At 40.5% G+C, this 17,642-nt stretch overlaps 2 protein-coding genes across 2 annotated transcripts in view; both read left to right on the forward strand.

Moving 5' to 3' along the window:
• The first annotated feature begins 15 nt into the window (after window positions 1–15).
• LOC123320145 (protein CutA homolog) lies at window positions 16–766 on the forward strand. The gene is made up of 2 exons (XM_044907347.1): window positions 16–188; window positions 239–766. The coding sequence occupies exons 1-2, from the start codon at window positions 145–147 to the stop codon at window positions 609–611; spliced, it is 417 nt and encodes a 138-aa protein (XP_044763282.1). The 5' UTR covers window positions 16–144; the 3' UTR covers window positions 612–766.
• Window positions 767–1,166: 400 nt separating this feature from the next.
• LOC123320811 (transcription-associated protein 1) overlaps window positions 1,167–17,642 on the forward strand; it is a 28,787-nt gene continuing 12,311 nt past the window's right edge. Inside the window, exons 1-24 of the mRNA XM_044908243.1 lie at window positions 1,167–1,315; window positions 1,513–1,691; window positions 1,750–1,863; window positions 1,921–2,106; window positions 2,165–2,362; window positions 2,416–2,582; window positions 2,639–2,874; window positions 2,928–3,132; window positions 3,184–3,357; window positions 3,415–3,670; window positions 3,728–3,937; window positions 5,509–5,819; window positions 5,877–6,016; window positions 6,069–6,377; window positions 6,430–6,813; window positions 6,864–7,096; window positions 8,935–9,864; window positions 11,661–12,091; window positions 12,996–13,401; window positions 13,644–13,839; window positions 15,334–15,777; window positions 15,833–16,122; window positions 16,707–17,018; window positions 17,079–17,379. Of these exons, the coding sequence (XP_044764178.1) occupies window positions 1,563–1,691; window positions 1,750–1,863; window positions 1,921–2,106; window positions 2,165–2,362; window positions 2,416–2,582; window positions 2,639–2,874; window positions 2,928–3,132; window positions 3,184–3,357; window positions 3,415–3,670; window positions 3,728–3,937; window positions 5,509–5,819; window positions 5,877–6,016; window positions 6,069–6,377; window positions 6,430–6,813; window positions 6,864–7,096; window positions 8,935–9,864; window positions 11,661–12,091; window positions 12,996–13,401; window positions 13,644–13,839; window positions 15,334–15,777; window positions 15,833–16,122; window positions 16,707–17,018; window positions 17,079–17,379 (6,562 nt within the window). The 5' untranslated portion in view covers window positions 1,167–1,315; window positions 1,513–1,562. The remainder of the gene's footprint in view (window positions 1,316–1,512; window positions 1,692–1,749; window positions 1,864–1,920; window positions 2,107–2,164; window positions 2,363–2,415; window positions 2,583–2,638; window positions 2,875–2,927; window positions 3,133–3,183; window positions 3,358–3,414; window positions 3,671–3,727; window positions 3,938–5,508; window positions 5,820–5,876; window positions 6,017–6,068; window positions 6,378–6,429; window positions 6,814–6,863; window positions 7,097–8,934; window positions 9,865–11,660; window positions 12,092–12,995; window positions 13,402–13,643; window positions 13,840–15,333; window positions 15,778–15,832; window positions 16,123–16,706; window positions 17,019–17,078; window positions 17,380–17,642) is intronic.

Raw genomic sequence — 17,642 nt, forward strand, 5'->3', positions numbered from 1 at the left:
CTGTGGAAAATGATAATTAGTATTCTGTGATTATTCTTCTATGTAGTCTGTGGAAAACTGGGAAATAAAAATAAAATTTCAATTTGTTGATTATGCATGTAATTACAAAAAAAACCACACATCTCTTTTAATAACAGTGATCAGATGTTGTTTCGATCGTCATTTCTGCTAACAACATTTTTACTGAGGTATCCCCCTTTGTTCTTGTTGTAAACAAATATCAATTTTCTCTTTGCAGTATCCCCAAAAGGTCGAATTTTGCAATGGGAGAAATCTCGAATTCAACAGGCCTAAGTGGTATTCATTCAGTTGCTTACGTAACAACTCCAAGTGAGGACGTAGCAAAAAAGTTAGCCCATGGTCTTGTAACGGAAAAGCTGGCTGCATGTGTCAATATCGTACCAAAAGTTACATCAGTTTATTTTTGGGAGGGTAAAGTCAATGAAGACAACGAAGCTATGATGATTATTAAAACTAGAACAAGTAAAGTTGATGAATTAACAGACTATGTTAGGAAAAACCATCCGTATAGTGTTTGTGAAGTTATTTCGATGAAAATAGACAATGGAAATGAGCCTTATTTGAAATGGATCAGTGAGAATGTACCATAAGTACATTAGAAGGATAGTATAATCTACTTCATGTTGCTATCCAGTGTATAATGAGATTTGTAAATTATATTATTCAATATATACTTTACGTTTTGATGAGAAATGTAGCTTTAGTAATTATTAGATAGTTTGGGAAATATATACTTTTTTCAGTATTCATTTTTGATTTCAAACTTATGAAAACCTGAAAGAACTTGTCTCTGATTGAGAAGATCACTGTTAAATGATACCTGCAGAGGCAACAGGAACAGGTTGTCTCTGGATACTGTTTTTAACTAGTTTTTCCAAATATTCATCTATCTAAACGATGTGTTGTATATTTAAATGAAAATTAGAAACTTCGAGAGAGACTACAATTTCAAAATTAGTTTTAATTTTGGTTACCGTGGGGCAGGTCACACAACGGCAAACTTTGCCTGCCCCACACGAACCAGCGATTTTAGCAATTCGTTAGAGTGAACCAGAGTAACCCGACTAGAAGAGGAGTGCACTATTAGTGTTCTGTTTCTATGTTCTTACTCAGTCATTCATTCATGAAAAAAACCTCAATGAAACTTCATTCACTTCACACAATTTTGAAAAGTAAGGTTATTTATACTTAAAAATGTAAACATTTAGACAATAATGGAAATTAATAAAAAATTATGATATAAAAATGAATAAAAGCATAAAAGTATTGTTCAAAAATAATAAGTTCATATAAGGTAAGCATTCAATGAAGGGCAATCATTGAAAGGTTGAGAAAAAGAAATTTCTTTCATTTATCCTAAGTGGAGGAACCAAAACATAATTACAACTGATGGTTTCGTTCTAATTACACCCCTAATTACATGGACAAATTACTGGGGCATATTATATCATCCACTTCTGGAATTACTGTTGAAATTATTCATTTTTACAGGTTGTGTATTGTTTTGTTATTACTTCGAAGTTTTGACTTGAATCGAAAATATGGCAGGGGTAGATCACCAAACTATGCAAATGAATCAATTTAGGAGCTATGTAACTATGCTGGCAGATCCTAGCGCTAAAGAGGATCTAAAACTCAAAGCAGCACAAGAGATTAGTGAGAATCTTGAGGTATAATAAAATGATAATATAATTTTCTCTATGTATACCTATGTTTCTAATGTTTCAGATTATCCTAGCATCTCCCCATTATCCGTTATTTCTGCAACATTCCATGCATATATTTATAAATATCTTAGATACTGGTGAACCCCTATTTATAGCAGAATATAATTTGCAACAGGTATAAAAATTCGTATGTTCAAGTCGCAGACAGAAATTTTAATGATTGATATTACAGATTCGAAAGCTCATTCTAGAAATGCTCTACAGGCTTCCAACAAATGACACTCTGAAACCATTTGTTAAAGGCATGTTGACCCTTATGTTGAAACTGCTCGAGGTCGATAACGAAGTCAACGTTTTAGTTTGCTTAAAGATTATAATTGAACTGCATAAAGTGTACAGACCTGCATTCAACCAAGAGGTGAAGAAAAAAGGAACACTTGCTCTATTTTTACTTCTTTTGACAGTTTCTTTTGCAGATACAACATTTTTTACAATTTGTCAAAACCATTTACTCGGACTTACCTAGTCATATGAACAGAATATTTGAACCTAAAGCGCCAATTAAAGTTTCCGATCTGATGGAACTGAACAATCTGGACGAATTGCTACAGGGAACTTTTACGATGACGACCATACAGACTGAACAGAGGAAAGAGGACGGGAGTTTTGTTGCTGTAGGTTTTTAGAAAACCACTGGGATCCAATCATATCGTTGTTTTTTTTTCAGTACTACTTGATTCCAAAATCGGTACTCTCCCTTAAAGTTTTACAAGAGCTACCCATTATTGTTGTGCTGATGTATCAGTTGTATAAAAAAAGCGTACATCAAGATGTTGCAGATTTTATTCCTCTAATAATGAGTACAATAACGTTGCAACCAACGATCGATCAGAGGTGGGTTTGATTTTTTCCAAATATTTCGTAATTTTCACTATTGAATTTTGTCTCAGGGAATCGGAAAGTTTCAACAAGGAAATTTTCGTGGATTTTATGGGTGCACAGGTGAAAACGTTATCGTTCCTCGCTTACATAATCAAAATTTACCAAGACGTTGTGCAGCAGCACTCTCAACTCCTAGTTCAAGGCATGATAGGCCTCCTTTCTCTTTGTCCAATGGAAGTGGCTCATTTGCGAAGAGAATTGTTGATTGCTGCTAGACATATTCTAGCCACCGAGCTGAGAAATAGTGAGTATTTTTTTATTTCGAGTGAAATACGTATTTGGCAACGTTGTTTCCAGAGTTCGTCCCTTACATCGATAGGCTTTTCGACGAAGATGTACTGCTTGGAAGAGGGTGGACAACGCACGAATCACTGAGACCTCTTGCCTATTCTACGCTCGCAGATTTAGTTCACCACGTCAGACAACAATTGACCATGCCGGATTTGATCAGCGCAATCCATCTCTTCAGCAAAAACGTGCATGATGACAGTTTGGCAGCAACGTAAGTGATGGAGCTCGATAAATCCGACAAATTAAACAATGTCGTTTCCAGAATTCAGACGATGTCATGTAAATTGCTGTTGAATTTGGTCGAATGTGTTCGGGTACGGTCAGAGGCAGAGAACAATCCGGAAGGTAGGGAATTACTTCTGCGAATGTTGGAGGTGTTCATTCTCAAATTCAAGACTATCTCGAAAATTCAGCTACCGATACTCATTAATAAGTGGTAAGGATAAAGATCACCCTCGATCAGCGACCTTGCTAAATATCGATGGATTTTCAGCAAACAGCAGTCTCAGAACGCTGCTCAGGTAACGTCTCAACAGGTGGATGTTAAGACCGAACCTGATCAGAAGGTCAGTACGGGAGATCTTCTAGAATCTTCTCTATCGGGATCTCAAGGAACGCAATCCAAAGAGGAGAGGTCCAAGTTCGGGTTTCCCCAAAGTAACAATTATAACGTCACCGATTACAGGAGTCTGGTTAAGACTCTGGTTTGTGGCGTGAAGACGATCACTTGGGGTTGTTCCAGCGTCAAGGTGAGCGATTTTGAGGTATACGACAGTTTGTCCATGATGATGTTGATTTTTTTTTAGGTGCCTTCCGGTCAACCTTTCAATAATCCCAAATATTTTCACCCCCACGAAACTTTGGGTTATGTCAGGCTCGTTAGATGGGCTTTGAAAGCCTTGGATATTTATACCTTGTCTCCGGGGCCGCTACCGGCTGGTGTCATCCAGAGGATCAATACGCAGAATATGAGGACCAAAGAGGAGAAAGAGGTCCTGGAACATTTCAGTGGAGTGGTGAGTTTCCAATCTTTATCTTCTTTGTTATTATCTTTATGTTATACGAGGATATATTGAAAAATTCTTAGCCTACTATAGAACCCAACAAAATTTCAAGGTCAAAATATTTTATTACTCAAAATATTTTCGTCTTAATTGGATACATTTATTACAGCGAACTTGCAACGTCTCTAGACCTTAAAAAAACATGTTTTTTCTTGCTTTCCAAACTAGATCTCCACAGCTTTTATAACCTCCTTGTTGGAAGGAAATTTACGACCTTTTAAACTTTTTTTCAGTTGAGGGAAGAGATAATAGTCAGATGGAGCCAAATCTGGTGAATAAGGGGGGTGTTCTAGTAATTCAAACCCTAAATCACGAATTTTTTTGCATGGCAACATGAGATTTGTGTGCAGGGGCGTTGTCCTGCAAAAACAAAACACTTTGGATAGCTTTTCGCGTCTTTTCTCTTTAATTTTTTCCCCTAGAGTGGTCAGTAATGTCGAATAGTGATATCCGGTTATTGTTCTACCCTTATCCAAAAAATCAATCATGATTACTCCATGGCAATCCCGAAAAACTGAAGCAAGAACTTTTCCAAGCAGATTTTTGGGCACGAAACTTCTTAGGTCTCGGAGAACTAGAGTGTCGCCATTCCATCGATTGTTGCTTTGTTTCTGGATCGTAGAAATGTACCCAAGTCTCATCCATGGTAACAATTCGGTTTAAGAAGGCTACATCGTTTTCAAATCGAGCACAGATCAAACGCGATGCTTCTACCCTTGCACGCTTTTGGTCAACATTCAAATATTTGTTTATCCATTTTGCAGCAATTTTTCTCATGTCCAAATTGACGTTCGTATGAAATATTCGGTGCTTCAGATATCCGTTTTAGCCCAATTCGACGGTCTGATAAAATCATGTCATGTACTTCATCGATATTTTCGTGGACTGACACAGAAACTGGCCTTTCCGATCGGTCATCATCTTCAATGGAAAATTTACCTCTTTCGAAGCTTGCAGTCCAATTTTTCACGGTCGCATACGAAGGACATTGATCACCAAGGGGTATCAAGCATATCTTCGTAAATCTTCTTACCTCTTAACCCTTTTAAATACAGCAGGTACTTGATGATGGCTCGATACTCCAATCTTTCGATTTTCACAATCTCGGTGGACATCTTCTTTCTTTTAATTTATCGCGTAACTCTGGTTTACTTTTTTGACCTCAAACTTTACACTGATCCTTCTAATGAGTATTGTTCGTTGCTATAGTAACGCAATATTTTTTTTATGCATGGAACTGGTCTAGGCTAACTAGATATCAATGCATCCATGTAGATGAAAGTTTGTCATGGCATAACATGAAAAGTACTGAACCGATTTTATTCGTTTTTCCTTTGAAACGTTCCTCGTGCTTTTCAGAAGGTTTCAAGTGAAGAAAATTCTGGAAAATTGCTTGGGAAAATCGAGAAAACTAAGAGAATGTGATTTACGCTCGCTAGTGTATGTTGGGTAGTCTACCCTCCAGGGACGAGTGAATTTAACGTGATTAGTATCCGATTAAAGTGATTTTTCCGTCGTTTCAGTTCTCCATGATGAACACCCAGACCTTTCACGAGATATTCTCGACGACGATCGAGTACCTCGTGGAGCGTGTCTATAAGAACCCGACGCTGCAGACAATTCCGAATACCCTGTTGGCCAATCCGCAGACAAGTCCCATTTTCGCGACGGTTCTGGTCGAGTACCTGTTGGAGAGGATGGAAGAGATGGGTTCAAATTTAGAACGGAGCAACCTGTACCTCAAACTGTTCAAATTGGTGTTCGGCAGCGTGTCCCTGTTCCCAACGGAGAACGAAAACATGCTCAGGCCGCACCTGCATCAAATAGTGAATAGGTTTGCAAGAATTTGCTTGAAAATTGGTGGGTTTTAGTTAAAGTTGTTGGATTTCAGGTCGATGGAGCTGGCTATGAGTGCCAAGGAACCTTATAACTATTTTCTACTTCTCCGGGCACTTTTTCGTTCTATTGGGGGAGGCAGTCACGATCTGCTGTACCAAGAGTTCCTCCCGCTGCTGCCCAATCTACTTGAGGGTAAGAATCTTTCCGTTGCCACAAAACACGAACTACGTATTGTTTTTTCCAGGACTTAACAGACTCCAGAGCGGCCTGCACAAGCAACACATGAAGGACCTTTTCGTGGAACTCTGCCTAACGGTCCCGGTGAGGTTGAGTTCTCTGTTACCATATCTGCCAATGTTGATGGATCCTTTAGTGTCGGCACTGAACGGTTCACCAGTCCTCGTCAGCCAAGGACTGAGGACCCTTGAACTTTGCGTGGACAACCTCCAGCACGATTTCTTATACGAGCACATCCAGCCTGTGAGGGCCGATTTGATGCAAGCTCTCTGGAGGACTTTGCGGAACAATGACTCGGTAGCTTTCAAAGTTTTAGGTGAGCTTTCGACTAATTTCAAGGTGTTTTCGTTGAATTTTTCGTATTTTAGGTAAATTTGGGGGAGGCAATAGGAAGATGATGATCGAGCCACAAAAACTGGAGTATGTGTCGTCGGATTTCGATCCTCCGGCTATACTTGTACGTTTCAACGATTACTCCCAGTCTATCGAGTTTCCGGTGCAGAAAGTCATCGAGACTGCTTTCAACGCACTCAAACAGTCGAATACAGACTCTTTCTATAGGAAACAGGCTTGGGACGTAATAAATTGTTATCTGATGGCCTCGACCAATCTTTCGGACGATCGGAGGACTTTGATCAACCTCTTTATGCATCCCAGTTTTCAAGACGCTAATACTATACCTCACGTCAAGGGATCCACTTATAAGTCGATCTATAAGCAAGCTAGAGAGACTCATCAGACCGCTTTGACTGGTGAGTATTGTGAAAATTGGTTTTTCGAGTAATATATGTTTTTTTTCAAGGCATGTATGTTGCGGCAGCAATTAAAGAACTAAGGGAGAGAGTCGTGCCGGCTATGGTCTCCATTGTGAGGCATTACACAATGGTGGCTGTAGCCCAACAGGCGGGGATGTTCGCCTACGCCCCCAAGCCCAACGAACAGGTGGTGTTGGATCCATTAGTTCTCATAGACGCGTTAGCTGTCATAATGGGTCACGAAGAGAAGGAACTGTGCAAACCAGGACATGTCGGGATGGTAAGTAAGGAATTTATCCGGAATTCATCGAGCATTTAGGGGAAAAAGTGTCTCAGTTGTTATTTTTTTATGATAATATTCAGAATACTGGAAATTTTCGTAGGAATCTTAAAACGTGGAGAGAATTCTTCTGATCCCAGTAGTTATCGACCCGTTAGTGGTCCTTTTAAAAATTTCAGTGAGGCTGATTCTTTTGAGCATTGAATCAACTCTGGAAGACGCTTTCCGAAATTGTCAAAGGGGTTTTGGGGAAAATAGAAGGTTCCAAGCCTCACCACTTTCATTGAAGCAGGTTTCGATGATGAACTAAGAGCAGGAACGGAATTTGTGGATTTATCTGCAGCTTATGACACAGTAGACTATCTTTGACGACAGCTGTGGATCTTTCTGTTGTAGAAGGGTTTTGTAGTTTGGAGATTCGAAGGAGCTCTCTTAGGAACTTTGGCTTGCGTTGGTATTTTGTCCTGATAAGTCCGCCAGAAAGCCTTCAATCATATATCAGCCTGGAGGATGAAGCTCTAGAACAGGTCGAGCAGTTCGAATACTTGGGAAGCTTCAAAAATACTAGGGCTAACTTGGACACAGAAATACACAACCGTATCAATTCGGCATCACGGGCATTCTGGAAGCTAAAGGACAGAGTGTTTCAAAATCACGACCTCAATCTGAAGACCAAGACAGCTGTTTTCAAAGCAGTGGTACTCCCAACGCTTCTTTACAGAAGCGAAAGCTGGACGCCCTACAGGCGATATATCAAACAGCTTGAACAAACGCAACAACGTTATCTAAGACAGATAATGCACATCAGATGGTTCCACAAAGTTTCGAATGCAGAAGTCTTGCAGCGCGCGAGTTGTATAACAATAGACTCAAGTAACGAGGGCCCGACTCAGATGGAGCGGCCACATTCTGAGGATGCAAGACACAAGAATCCCCAAAATAGCTCTGTATGGCGAATTTACAGAGGGAGCTCGGAAACCAGGAGACCAGTAGAAGCGGTTTAAGCATCAATCCCTAAAATCAGTTAATGCCAATCATAGCTGGGAACAACTAGCGTTAGACAGATCACAGTGGAGGTCTTTGGTCCACAGTTATAATGGAGACTCGAGAAGAATACAGCGGCGTTTAGATCTGATTGGTGACTATCCATGCCCGGAGTGTGGAAGGATCTGTAGGTCACAGTTGGGTCTCTTCAGTCACAGGAGGGCACACAGTCGCAAGTAGCCCTAAGAAATTATAAGTTTGATAGCACCGATAGTTTGGTTTTTGAGTCCTTTTGTAGATTCATTCTCGGTAAAGGGATACAGCAATGAATGAATGACACAGTACGGACGTTGCAATAGTATGCTTTTTAGGTGAAATTCAGTTGAGAGCCCTAGTTGTGAATGCGGGGAACCAGAAGAAACCATGAATCATCTGGTTATCATTGTGCCGTTTATAAATTTCAGGGTGGTTTTAGGGCTTTTCACGCAGTTTCAGAATCTTTTTCGAATTTGGTCGTGAATCTTAGGTCAATCTGACGTATTGAGTCTAATTTTATCATTTTACTTTCTCTGCTTTTGTTTTCTCCCTATTTCAGATGAAAGTTTCTGGTGACTTGGGGATGACATACTGGATTTTCCTTTTTGTCGAAGAAATGATCAATTTTTGCAGTGCGAGATAGCCTTCAATATGAAATATTTCAGCTTATTTCGTTAACAATATGATTTCTTACAATCCACCACAATAAAGGAGAGAAAGGGTTTCTTTACTGGGGTTTTTCTCTAAGCTCTTGTATCCTACACCTTGGTATGGTGTTTATTATTAATAACTGTAATGCTCTGTATCTTCTTTTGTAGGTTCTAATCGTCGACACTGCATCCACTCTCTTGGGAAGCAAAGAGATGGCCTGCAAACTACCGATGATCGAGTACATGGCCGAGAAGATGTGCTCCCTGTGCTACGAGAGGGCGTGGTACGCCAAACTGGGCGGCTGCATAGCGATCAAGTTCATGTTCGAGAGCTGCGCCCTGAAATGGGTCTACGAGCACATGTTCACCTTCCTAAAGGCCCTGCTGTTCGTCATGATGGACCTCACCGGCGAGGTGTCCAGCGGCGCCCTGGACATGGCCAAGAACAACCTGGAGAAGATGCTGATAGTGTGCGTGACGCCGCCGCCGGCGAACTCCGATCAGTCGACCAGGGAGCTGCAACGCAAGGCTCTGTACGATATAACGCACGAGCTGGTTAGGCAGGTGACCAGCACCTACGCCCTCGTCAGGGAGCAGGCCATGCGGTCGTTGAGACTGTTGGCGGAGAAACAGAACAAGTCCGTCACGGAGGTGATGGAACCATTCAAGGACGTCTTGGCCGATATGGTACCACCGAAGAAACACCTACTCAGGCATCAGCCGGCCATAGCCCAAATGGGGTTGATGGACGGTAATTATTTCTGCAACACCTTGAATCCCAGACTTTTCACCATGAATATGGAGATTAAGGAGCATAATTTATTCATCGGAGATCTACTCTCGATATGCAACACTGAAGATACGAAATTGAACAGTTATTCTTGCTACAAGTCGATGACTAATTTTATACCGTTGAGGAGGAGCGCTTTGAGAGTCTTGGCCTCTTGTTATTATTTAGAGGACGTTAGGGAGCAGATTTTCCAAGTTTTGTACAGGGCACTGGAGAAGCCGAATGCTGAACTGCAGGAGACGGCTTTTGAGTGCATGAAACAATTCATTGCCGGATATCCGGTGGAGAAGGAACTTGTCCACCCTACGGTAAGGATTTAAGACCCGTTTGCACCAAACGCACTTAGTGTTAAGTGTCCCTTAAAATGAACCATTAAGGCCCGTTAGCACCAATCCCCCTTAAAAGGAGTACTTAACAAAGTGTCGTTAAGTTAAGTTAATGGACGCTTAATTTTATTCCCAGTTGCACGACTGTGGCTTAACGGAATCTTAGGTAAGGGGCCCTTAAGTTTTTATATCTAGTGATATTTCTGTTTTTTATTTTGGTGCAACTTCATCCTAGTCCAATAAAGCCATTTCATTGGTTGGCCCGGTTGCCGATGATCGTTGTCATTTCATTAACCTAACTTTGTTGTCCTGTCAGTCGGTGTCAAGGATATTATTATAGTATTATCAAAGTGTAACAACTTTTTGTTGTTGAATTATCATTAACATTGATAATGATTGTCAAATAAAAGGTACCTAAGTTTATATAAGTACAACACTTTCTTCGTAAGGTCTTGTGTGAATTTGTTTTACTAATGTTGAAGAGGAACGTGAAGAAATGTCCTTATTGCCCTTGTTAGTACGAATACGGTGAATGATTGTCAAGCAAGTGGTGGTAATTTACGAAGGGCACTCAACTTCTCAACAGAAGAAAGGAGTTTTTTGCTAACTATAGTATGATTTGTGACACCAAATTGAAAATTAAAAAAGACTGATGGCATTACAATAAAGGCAAAAGAAAAGGCTTGGTATTCAGTAATGAATTCATTCAATTTCCAAAATCCATCAAAAATGGGAAGTTCTGCAGCCACTTCAACAAATTATTTTAGGTTAGAATCTCGCCCTTAAATACCTAAGTGGTCATTACAGGAGCGCTCAAATTTAAGGCAAGCTTTAGCCATTTAAATATTACTTAAACCCGTTTGCACCAAAGGCTCTTAGTGTTAAGTGTCCCTTAAAATGAACCCTTAACTTAAATTACGTTGCACCAACTGTTAAGTGACATTTTAATGGCTAATGCTAGCCTTAAATTTAAGCGCTCCTGTAATGACCACTTAGGTATTTAAGGCGGGATTCTAACCTGAAATAATTAGTTTGACTGACTGCAGAACTTCCCCTTTTTGATGGATTTTGAAAATTGAATGAATTCATTACTGAATACCAAGCCTTTTCTTTTGCCTTTATTGTAATGCCATCATTCTTTTTTAATTTTCAATTTGGTGTCACAAATCATACTATAGTTAGCAACAAACTCTTTTCTTCTGTTGAGAAGTTGAGTGTCCTTCGTAAATTACCACCACTTGCTTGGCAATCATTCACCGTATTCGTACTAACAAGGGCAATCAGGACATTTCTTCACGTTCCTCTTCAACATTAGTAAAACAAATTCACACAAGACCTTACATAGAAAGTGTTGTACTTATATAAACTTAGGTACTTTTTATTTGACAATCATTATCATTATCAATATTAATGCTGATTCAACAACAAAAAGTTGTTACTCTTTGATCATATTATAATAATATCCTTGACACTGACTGACAGGACAATAAAGTTAGGTTGATGAAATGACAACGATCATCGGCAACCGGGCCAACCAATGAAATGGCTTAATTGGACTAGGATGAAGTTGCACCAAAATAAAAAACTGAAATATCACTAGATATAAAAACTTAAGGGCCCCTTACTTAAGATTCTATTAAGCCACAGTCGTGCAACAGGGAATAAAATTAAGCGTCCCTTAACTTTAAACGTCACTTAGTTAAGTACTCCTCTTAAGGGGTATTGGTGCAAACGGCCCTTAGTCAATTTTTCAACCTTCTCACCGATTCATCTTCCAGGTGAGACCTTTACTGATGACTCTTGGCGACGTCAAGAATTTAACCTTAAACGGTGTCAAGATGCTTTCGTACCTGACCCAACTCTTCCCCTTGGTATTCAACGAGAAGCTTTGCGAACAACTGTCGGAGATCCTGAAGCAGCTGTTGGACAACTTGATCAACAGTCACAAGAGTTCGAACGGGGTGTCTAAAAAAGGGGAGGAGGAGCAGAAGATTGCTACCATTATAAGTATATTCCACCAGACCCCTGCGGCTTCTTCGAAGTTCATCACTCTGCTAGTTACTTTGATCCTTCAGACGGAGAAAGCTATGTCGATCGAGGCCAGTTCCCCCTTCAGGGAGGTGCTGATGAAGTTTTTGTTGCGTTATCCCGCGGAAACGCTGGAGATGATTTTGAGCGACGTTCATGTTCAGGACTTGCAGTACCACAGGTTAGCATTATGTTGTGGTATCTTCGAAACTTGGTTTTATTCGTTTATTTATTCGAAAATACAACTGAGATTCAACAGTTTGTTCTTATTTTGGTTTACTTGGAATTGCTGTTTTAAAATTGTTAATTTTACAATTGAAAGAATTTTTGATATGGCTGGTCATGCTGTTAAAAGTTGTGAAAGTGTCATATATGTGACTCTTCCTTCGATTTTCTGTTTTTGCTCAATAAGGAGTGTTTTCAAAGGTTTTTTTTTTTTGACTTAAGGTAGAAGTCGTCACGAAAGATTGTCTGTATGAATTTATTCAAGATTGCTGAGCTATAACCCCTAGAATTTTGACAAAACTTCATTAAATTTCAATTAGGGGTCTGTGGGAGGTGGTTTCGGCATCGAAAAAACGAAATAAAGCATAAATATATGGCTGGGCAATGAATGGTTCAGTACGTACCAGTCAATATGATTAGTTGTATGCAATGGTCATAATGATAAAACTGGAAGACGTGGGTGATATCTTGTGTTCGAAGAAGATTCATCTAGTAAATGAAAAACTATATTCCGAAATTCATTTCATTCGATGAAACCATTTGTGAGACAGAACCAAAAATTATTTTTTTTATGGTTTTTCAACAGCCTGTATCTTTCAAACCGAGCAGATTCAGAAGAAATGGTAAAGGAAAAAAGTGTTTCTCTTGACCTTAAGAATCTACTGTTGAAATATTGGTACGAGTGAAAGACTCACCCTGTATACTAAATTTTTTTAGTTTTGTAGACCATAATAATCTTGTGTTATTTGCAATTCCTTGCAGTTTTTCTTCGGTTTCTCACCGGATTGTTTACTTTTTTCATCTTCTTGTTCATTCTTTCGTATAGACTGTTCATCTTATTTTTGTTTCTCCCTTCGCAGATTTCTGATCTACCTGATAAAGCACAAAGACGGCAGGCCGTTCCGCGAATACATACAGACGCACATGGTGAACAGGCTGATCGTGATGGCCTCCTTCTGGATAAACCAGAACGACCGCCTGTCCCTGCAGTACCAGGCGGTCAGGATCGTATCCCTGCTGGTCAAGTACGACGACCAGTGGCTGGCCACGCAGCAGAAGCTGGTCGACACGGTCAAGCAGATCTGGTGCGACGATTCGTACCAGCTGAGGCACCAGAACGTGAGGGAGATCGAGATCGAGCACTGGAAGGAGCCCAAGCTGCTGGTCAAGATACTGCTGCACTATTTCTGTCACTATCCCAACGATATCGACCTTCTGTTCCAGCTTTTGAGGGCCACTTGCGATAGGTTCATTCCGGGGTTCCAGGTAATTTTTAAAGTCCACGTTTCTAGACTCTAGAGCTCGTTAATCAGGAAATGTGGATCAAGTTACACATCATTCCAACGATCTTTCAATATGAACATTGAAAATTCCAAGTCCTCGGGAATATTCTGTTTTTTGATGTGAAATGCTGTAGTTTCTTCGAAGTGAAAGAAATATCAGTTGGCTATTCACAAGAATCTATAAAGAGTATGGATGAAACTGTAACTAATAGATTTTTCTTGTAGTTCTTGAGGGATTTCCTGGAGAACACTGTAGCTCAAAATTACACGGTTGAGTGGAAGAGGTCGGCTTTCTTCAGGTTCGTGGAACTTTTCCCACTTAGGACCATGTCGCAGGAGCTGAAGGCCAAGGTGCTGCAGTTGATCCTGATCCCATGTTTCGCTGTCAGCTTCGAGAGGGGTGAAACGAACAAATTGATAGGTAGGTAGAACTTGTTGCTTTGTCGACTCTTCGAAATTGAGGATATTCATTAGTTTCGACAATAATTATTACAGAGGTGATGAAATGGATTAGATCTAACAGAAAATTTGGACTATTGAGGGTTTTCTGTGAGGGAAGAACTGTAGGTTTGATAAAACTAAACAAATTTTGGAAAAAGTAGAAGTCGGTGTTTATTGGAGATCGTTGATGTACACTACTCAAGAATTGAAGTGGATAATTTCCGTCCATGTTATCATATAGATAGGGAAATTTAAAAAAACGATTAGTTTGATGTCTAAAATTGGGTTAACCTGCTAACCTAACCTAACCTAACCTTGAGTTGGCAACAATAAACAGCATAGTAGAGAAATTAACAAAATAATGATTATACTGCAGCATAAAAATGTTTTTTTTGTTGAAAACACCTTGAAAGCTCCTAGTAGTGCTCTAAGACTCGTTTGCACCAAACGCACTTAGTGTTAAGTGTCCCTTAAAATGAACCCTTAACTCAAATTACGTTGCACCAACTGTTAAGTGACATTTAAATGGCTAAAGCTAGCCTTAAATTTAAGCGCTCCTGTAATGACCACTTAGGTATTTAAGGGCGGGATTCTAACCTAAAATAATTTGTTGAACTGGCTGCAGGACTTCCCATTTCTGATGGATTTTGAAAATTGAATGAATTCATTACTGAATACCAAGCCTTTTCTTTTGCCTTTATTGTAATGCCATCAGTCTTTTTTAATTCTCAATTTGGTGTCACAAATCATACTATAGTTAGCAACAAACTCTTTTCTTCTGTTGAGGAGTTGAGTGGCCTTCGTAAATTACCACCACTTGCTTGGCAATCATTCACCGTATTCGTACTAACAAGGGCAATAAGGACATTTTCTTCACATTAATCTTCAACATTAGTGAAACAAATTCACACAACACCTTACAAAGGAAGTGTTGTACTTATATAAACTTAGGTACCTTTTATTTGACAATCATTATCGATATTAATGCTAATCCAACAACAAAAAGTTGTTACTCTTTGATAATATTATAATAATATCCTTGACACTGACTGTTAGGACAATAAAGTTAGGTTAATGAAATGACAACGATCATCGGCAACCGGCCAACCAATGAAATGGCTTTATTGGACTAGGATGAAGTTTTACCAAAATAAAAAACAGAAATATCACTAGATATAAAAACTTAAGGGCCTCTAACTTAAGATTCTGTTTAGCCACAGTCCTGCAACTGGAAATAAAATTAAGCGTCCATTAACTTTAAACGAGGCTTAGTTTAGTGCTCATTTTAAGGGGGATTGGTGCAAACGGGCCTAAGTCGTACTGTGTATGACAGTGGGCGGTCCATACTGTCAATGACTTTGACATATTGACAGATCCTTTAGTTTGACACTCAACTGTCAAATATCCATGGCATACTTGAGGGCCGAATTAAAACTCCTCTTCGTCATTTTAACCCCTATGCTATCATTTTAAGGGAGCCCGCCGATGCCCTACCAGGACAACCCCGACAACGTGGTCTCGGTCTTCATAAACAAGCTGATAGACCCCGACAACCCGTTCCCTTCCGCCGACTGCGTGCGCATCTCCCTCCTGCAATTCTCCTGCCTGCTGTTCGAGCAGGCCAGTTCGCACTTCCACGACCCCGAGTCGAACAGCAAGACGCAGGGTTACAAGCTGCGACGCCTGATGACGTTCGCTTGGCCCTGCCTGCTCGTGGAGAACTGCGTCGACCCGGCTACGCGATACCACGGCCACCTGCTACTCTCGCACATCATCTACAAGTACAAGAAGATCCACAAGAAGATCGTGCTGCAGGTGTTCCACAGCCTGCTCAAGGCGCACGCCGTCGAGGCCAGGAGCGTGGTCAGGCAGGCCCTGGAGATATTAACGCCGTCCGTACCGTTGAGGATCGAAGAGGGTGAGTGGTTAAACCCCTTGTGGTTATCCACGTAAATTAAACGGTTTTCCTGTAGGTAGCACGATGTTGATCTATTGGACCAAGAAGATCATCGTGGATGAGGGTCATTCTATGCAGCAGCTGTTCCATATACTGCAGTTGGTGGTGAAGCATCACAAGGTTTACTATCCACTCCGGCATCATATAGTTCAGTACATGGTGAACTCGATTCAGAGGTTGGGTTTCAGCCCTACAGCCACCCTGGAACACAGGAAGTTGGCCGTAGAGCTGGCTGAAGTGATCATCAAGTGGGAATTATACGGTATCAAGGAGGAGGAGATAAAAGACGCTAATGAGAATGCTCAGGTGAGTTTTGGGTGGTTATGAATGATAACAAGGGATTACACTGCTCAACAGTTGAAAAATTTATCTTTATTCCCAGTCTATCTGATTAGTTGCATCAGGTCACTTGAAAAATTGTTGTATCGTGCGGTTTGGGATGAAAAAAGTGTAGAAAATTGAGAGGGTTTGTTGAAAGTGCTTATGTTGCCCTATTTCAGCATATTTTCGTTCAAGAAGAGTATTCTGATTTGGTGGAATTTTATTGGTGAGATTTTGTACTGATATTCTTTTTTTATTTCACTTGGGACTTTGTATTTTTCTGTCGATTGGTATCGAAATGAGCCATTTCATAAAATCTTTCAAGTTTTTCCCATTGCTTTGCTATAATTCAGATAACAAATGATCTAGGGTCGTATTAGGATCTATTTTAGTAATCATTTTCAATTTTTTTTTAACTTTGTCATTTTGAAAGTTTTGTATAGGTGATTTTTTGACTATTTCCAACAGTTCTAGCTGCACCAATTATCTTCGGCTGTTGTCAAGAAGTCAAGAAGCTTCTGGAAACATTCTTTGTCGTATCTTCAAACTGTTAACAATTATCCTTTTAGGTAAAACGTTCGATGTACGACGATAACGACAGGAAAAAACTGGCGGTGTCCCAACCCTCAACTTCATCCGGTTCGATGAAGAACGACGCCGCCAGCAAACCCATAGACAGGGTACACCTAGAGTCGGTGTTCAACTTTCTAGTGAAGATGCCTTGCACGATGCACGAGGTACCCCCGCCCACTCAGGCCAATTCCATGTCCAGCACCCCCCTGGAACTGCTGGCGCGACGAACGGTCCTGCTCCTGAGGAGCACCTTCAAGCCCGAGATCTGGCCGCAGAATTTCCACATAAAACTGCAGTTCGCCGACGAGGTACGAAGGTATTAACCCAGAGGTTTGAATTGTGATTGTGAATTTTGGATTTTTTTTTAGATCTTGGTGGGTCTGGACATGCCCAACCCGAACATGTGTAACATCCTGACGACCCTTGAAGTGTTGACCTTCCTGTTGGGCGTGCTGAAGAAGGAGCAGGTCCTGAACGAGTTCAGGATGATCCAGAGAGGTTTGGCGGTGTGTATCACGTCCACCAATTCGAAGGTTATCAAGTTGATGCACGCTCTACTCACCAAACTGATGTCGATATTCCCTACGGAAAGGACTAATTCGAATGTTTCTTGTAAATATGAAGAGTTGGACGTGTTGTACACCACCGTCGGGAAGGTGATCTACGAAGGTAAGGAATAAAGGGGATAATTGTTGATTTTTCTTGGTTATTACTTCACGTCACTCAGCACAACCTAACCTAACCTAGGCTAATATCCGGTGAAGTCTCGAGCAACAGCAAAACTCTGTGTACACTTGGTGGCTGCCCTGTTTATCTTAGGGCCAGCCCCTATAGTGGTTTTTGCACCATCTGTGAGAAGTGTATTCCTCTTCCCATCCTTCCCTCAACTATACTGACTCATCCAATCATAACATCACTAGATCACAATCATT

The sequence above is a fragment of the Coccinella septempunctata genome, chromosome 9 (assembly GCF_907165205.1).
Source record: "Coccinella septempunctata chromosome 9, icCocSept1.1, whole genome shotgun sequence".
Taxonomy (NCBI): Eukaryota; Metazoa; Arthropoda; class Insecta; order Coleoptera; family Coccinellidae; genus Coccinella; species Coccinella septempunctata.

Coding starts and splice junctions, on each gene's coding strand:
- LOC123320145 (XM_044907347.1), top strand. CDS start 145: ATGTTGTTTCGATCGTCATTTCTGCTAACAACATTTTTACTGAG. Junction 189..238: donor CTAACAACATTTTTACTGAG/GTATCCCCCTTT, acceptor TTCTCTTTGCAG/TATCCCCAAAAGGTCGAATT.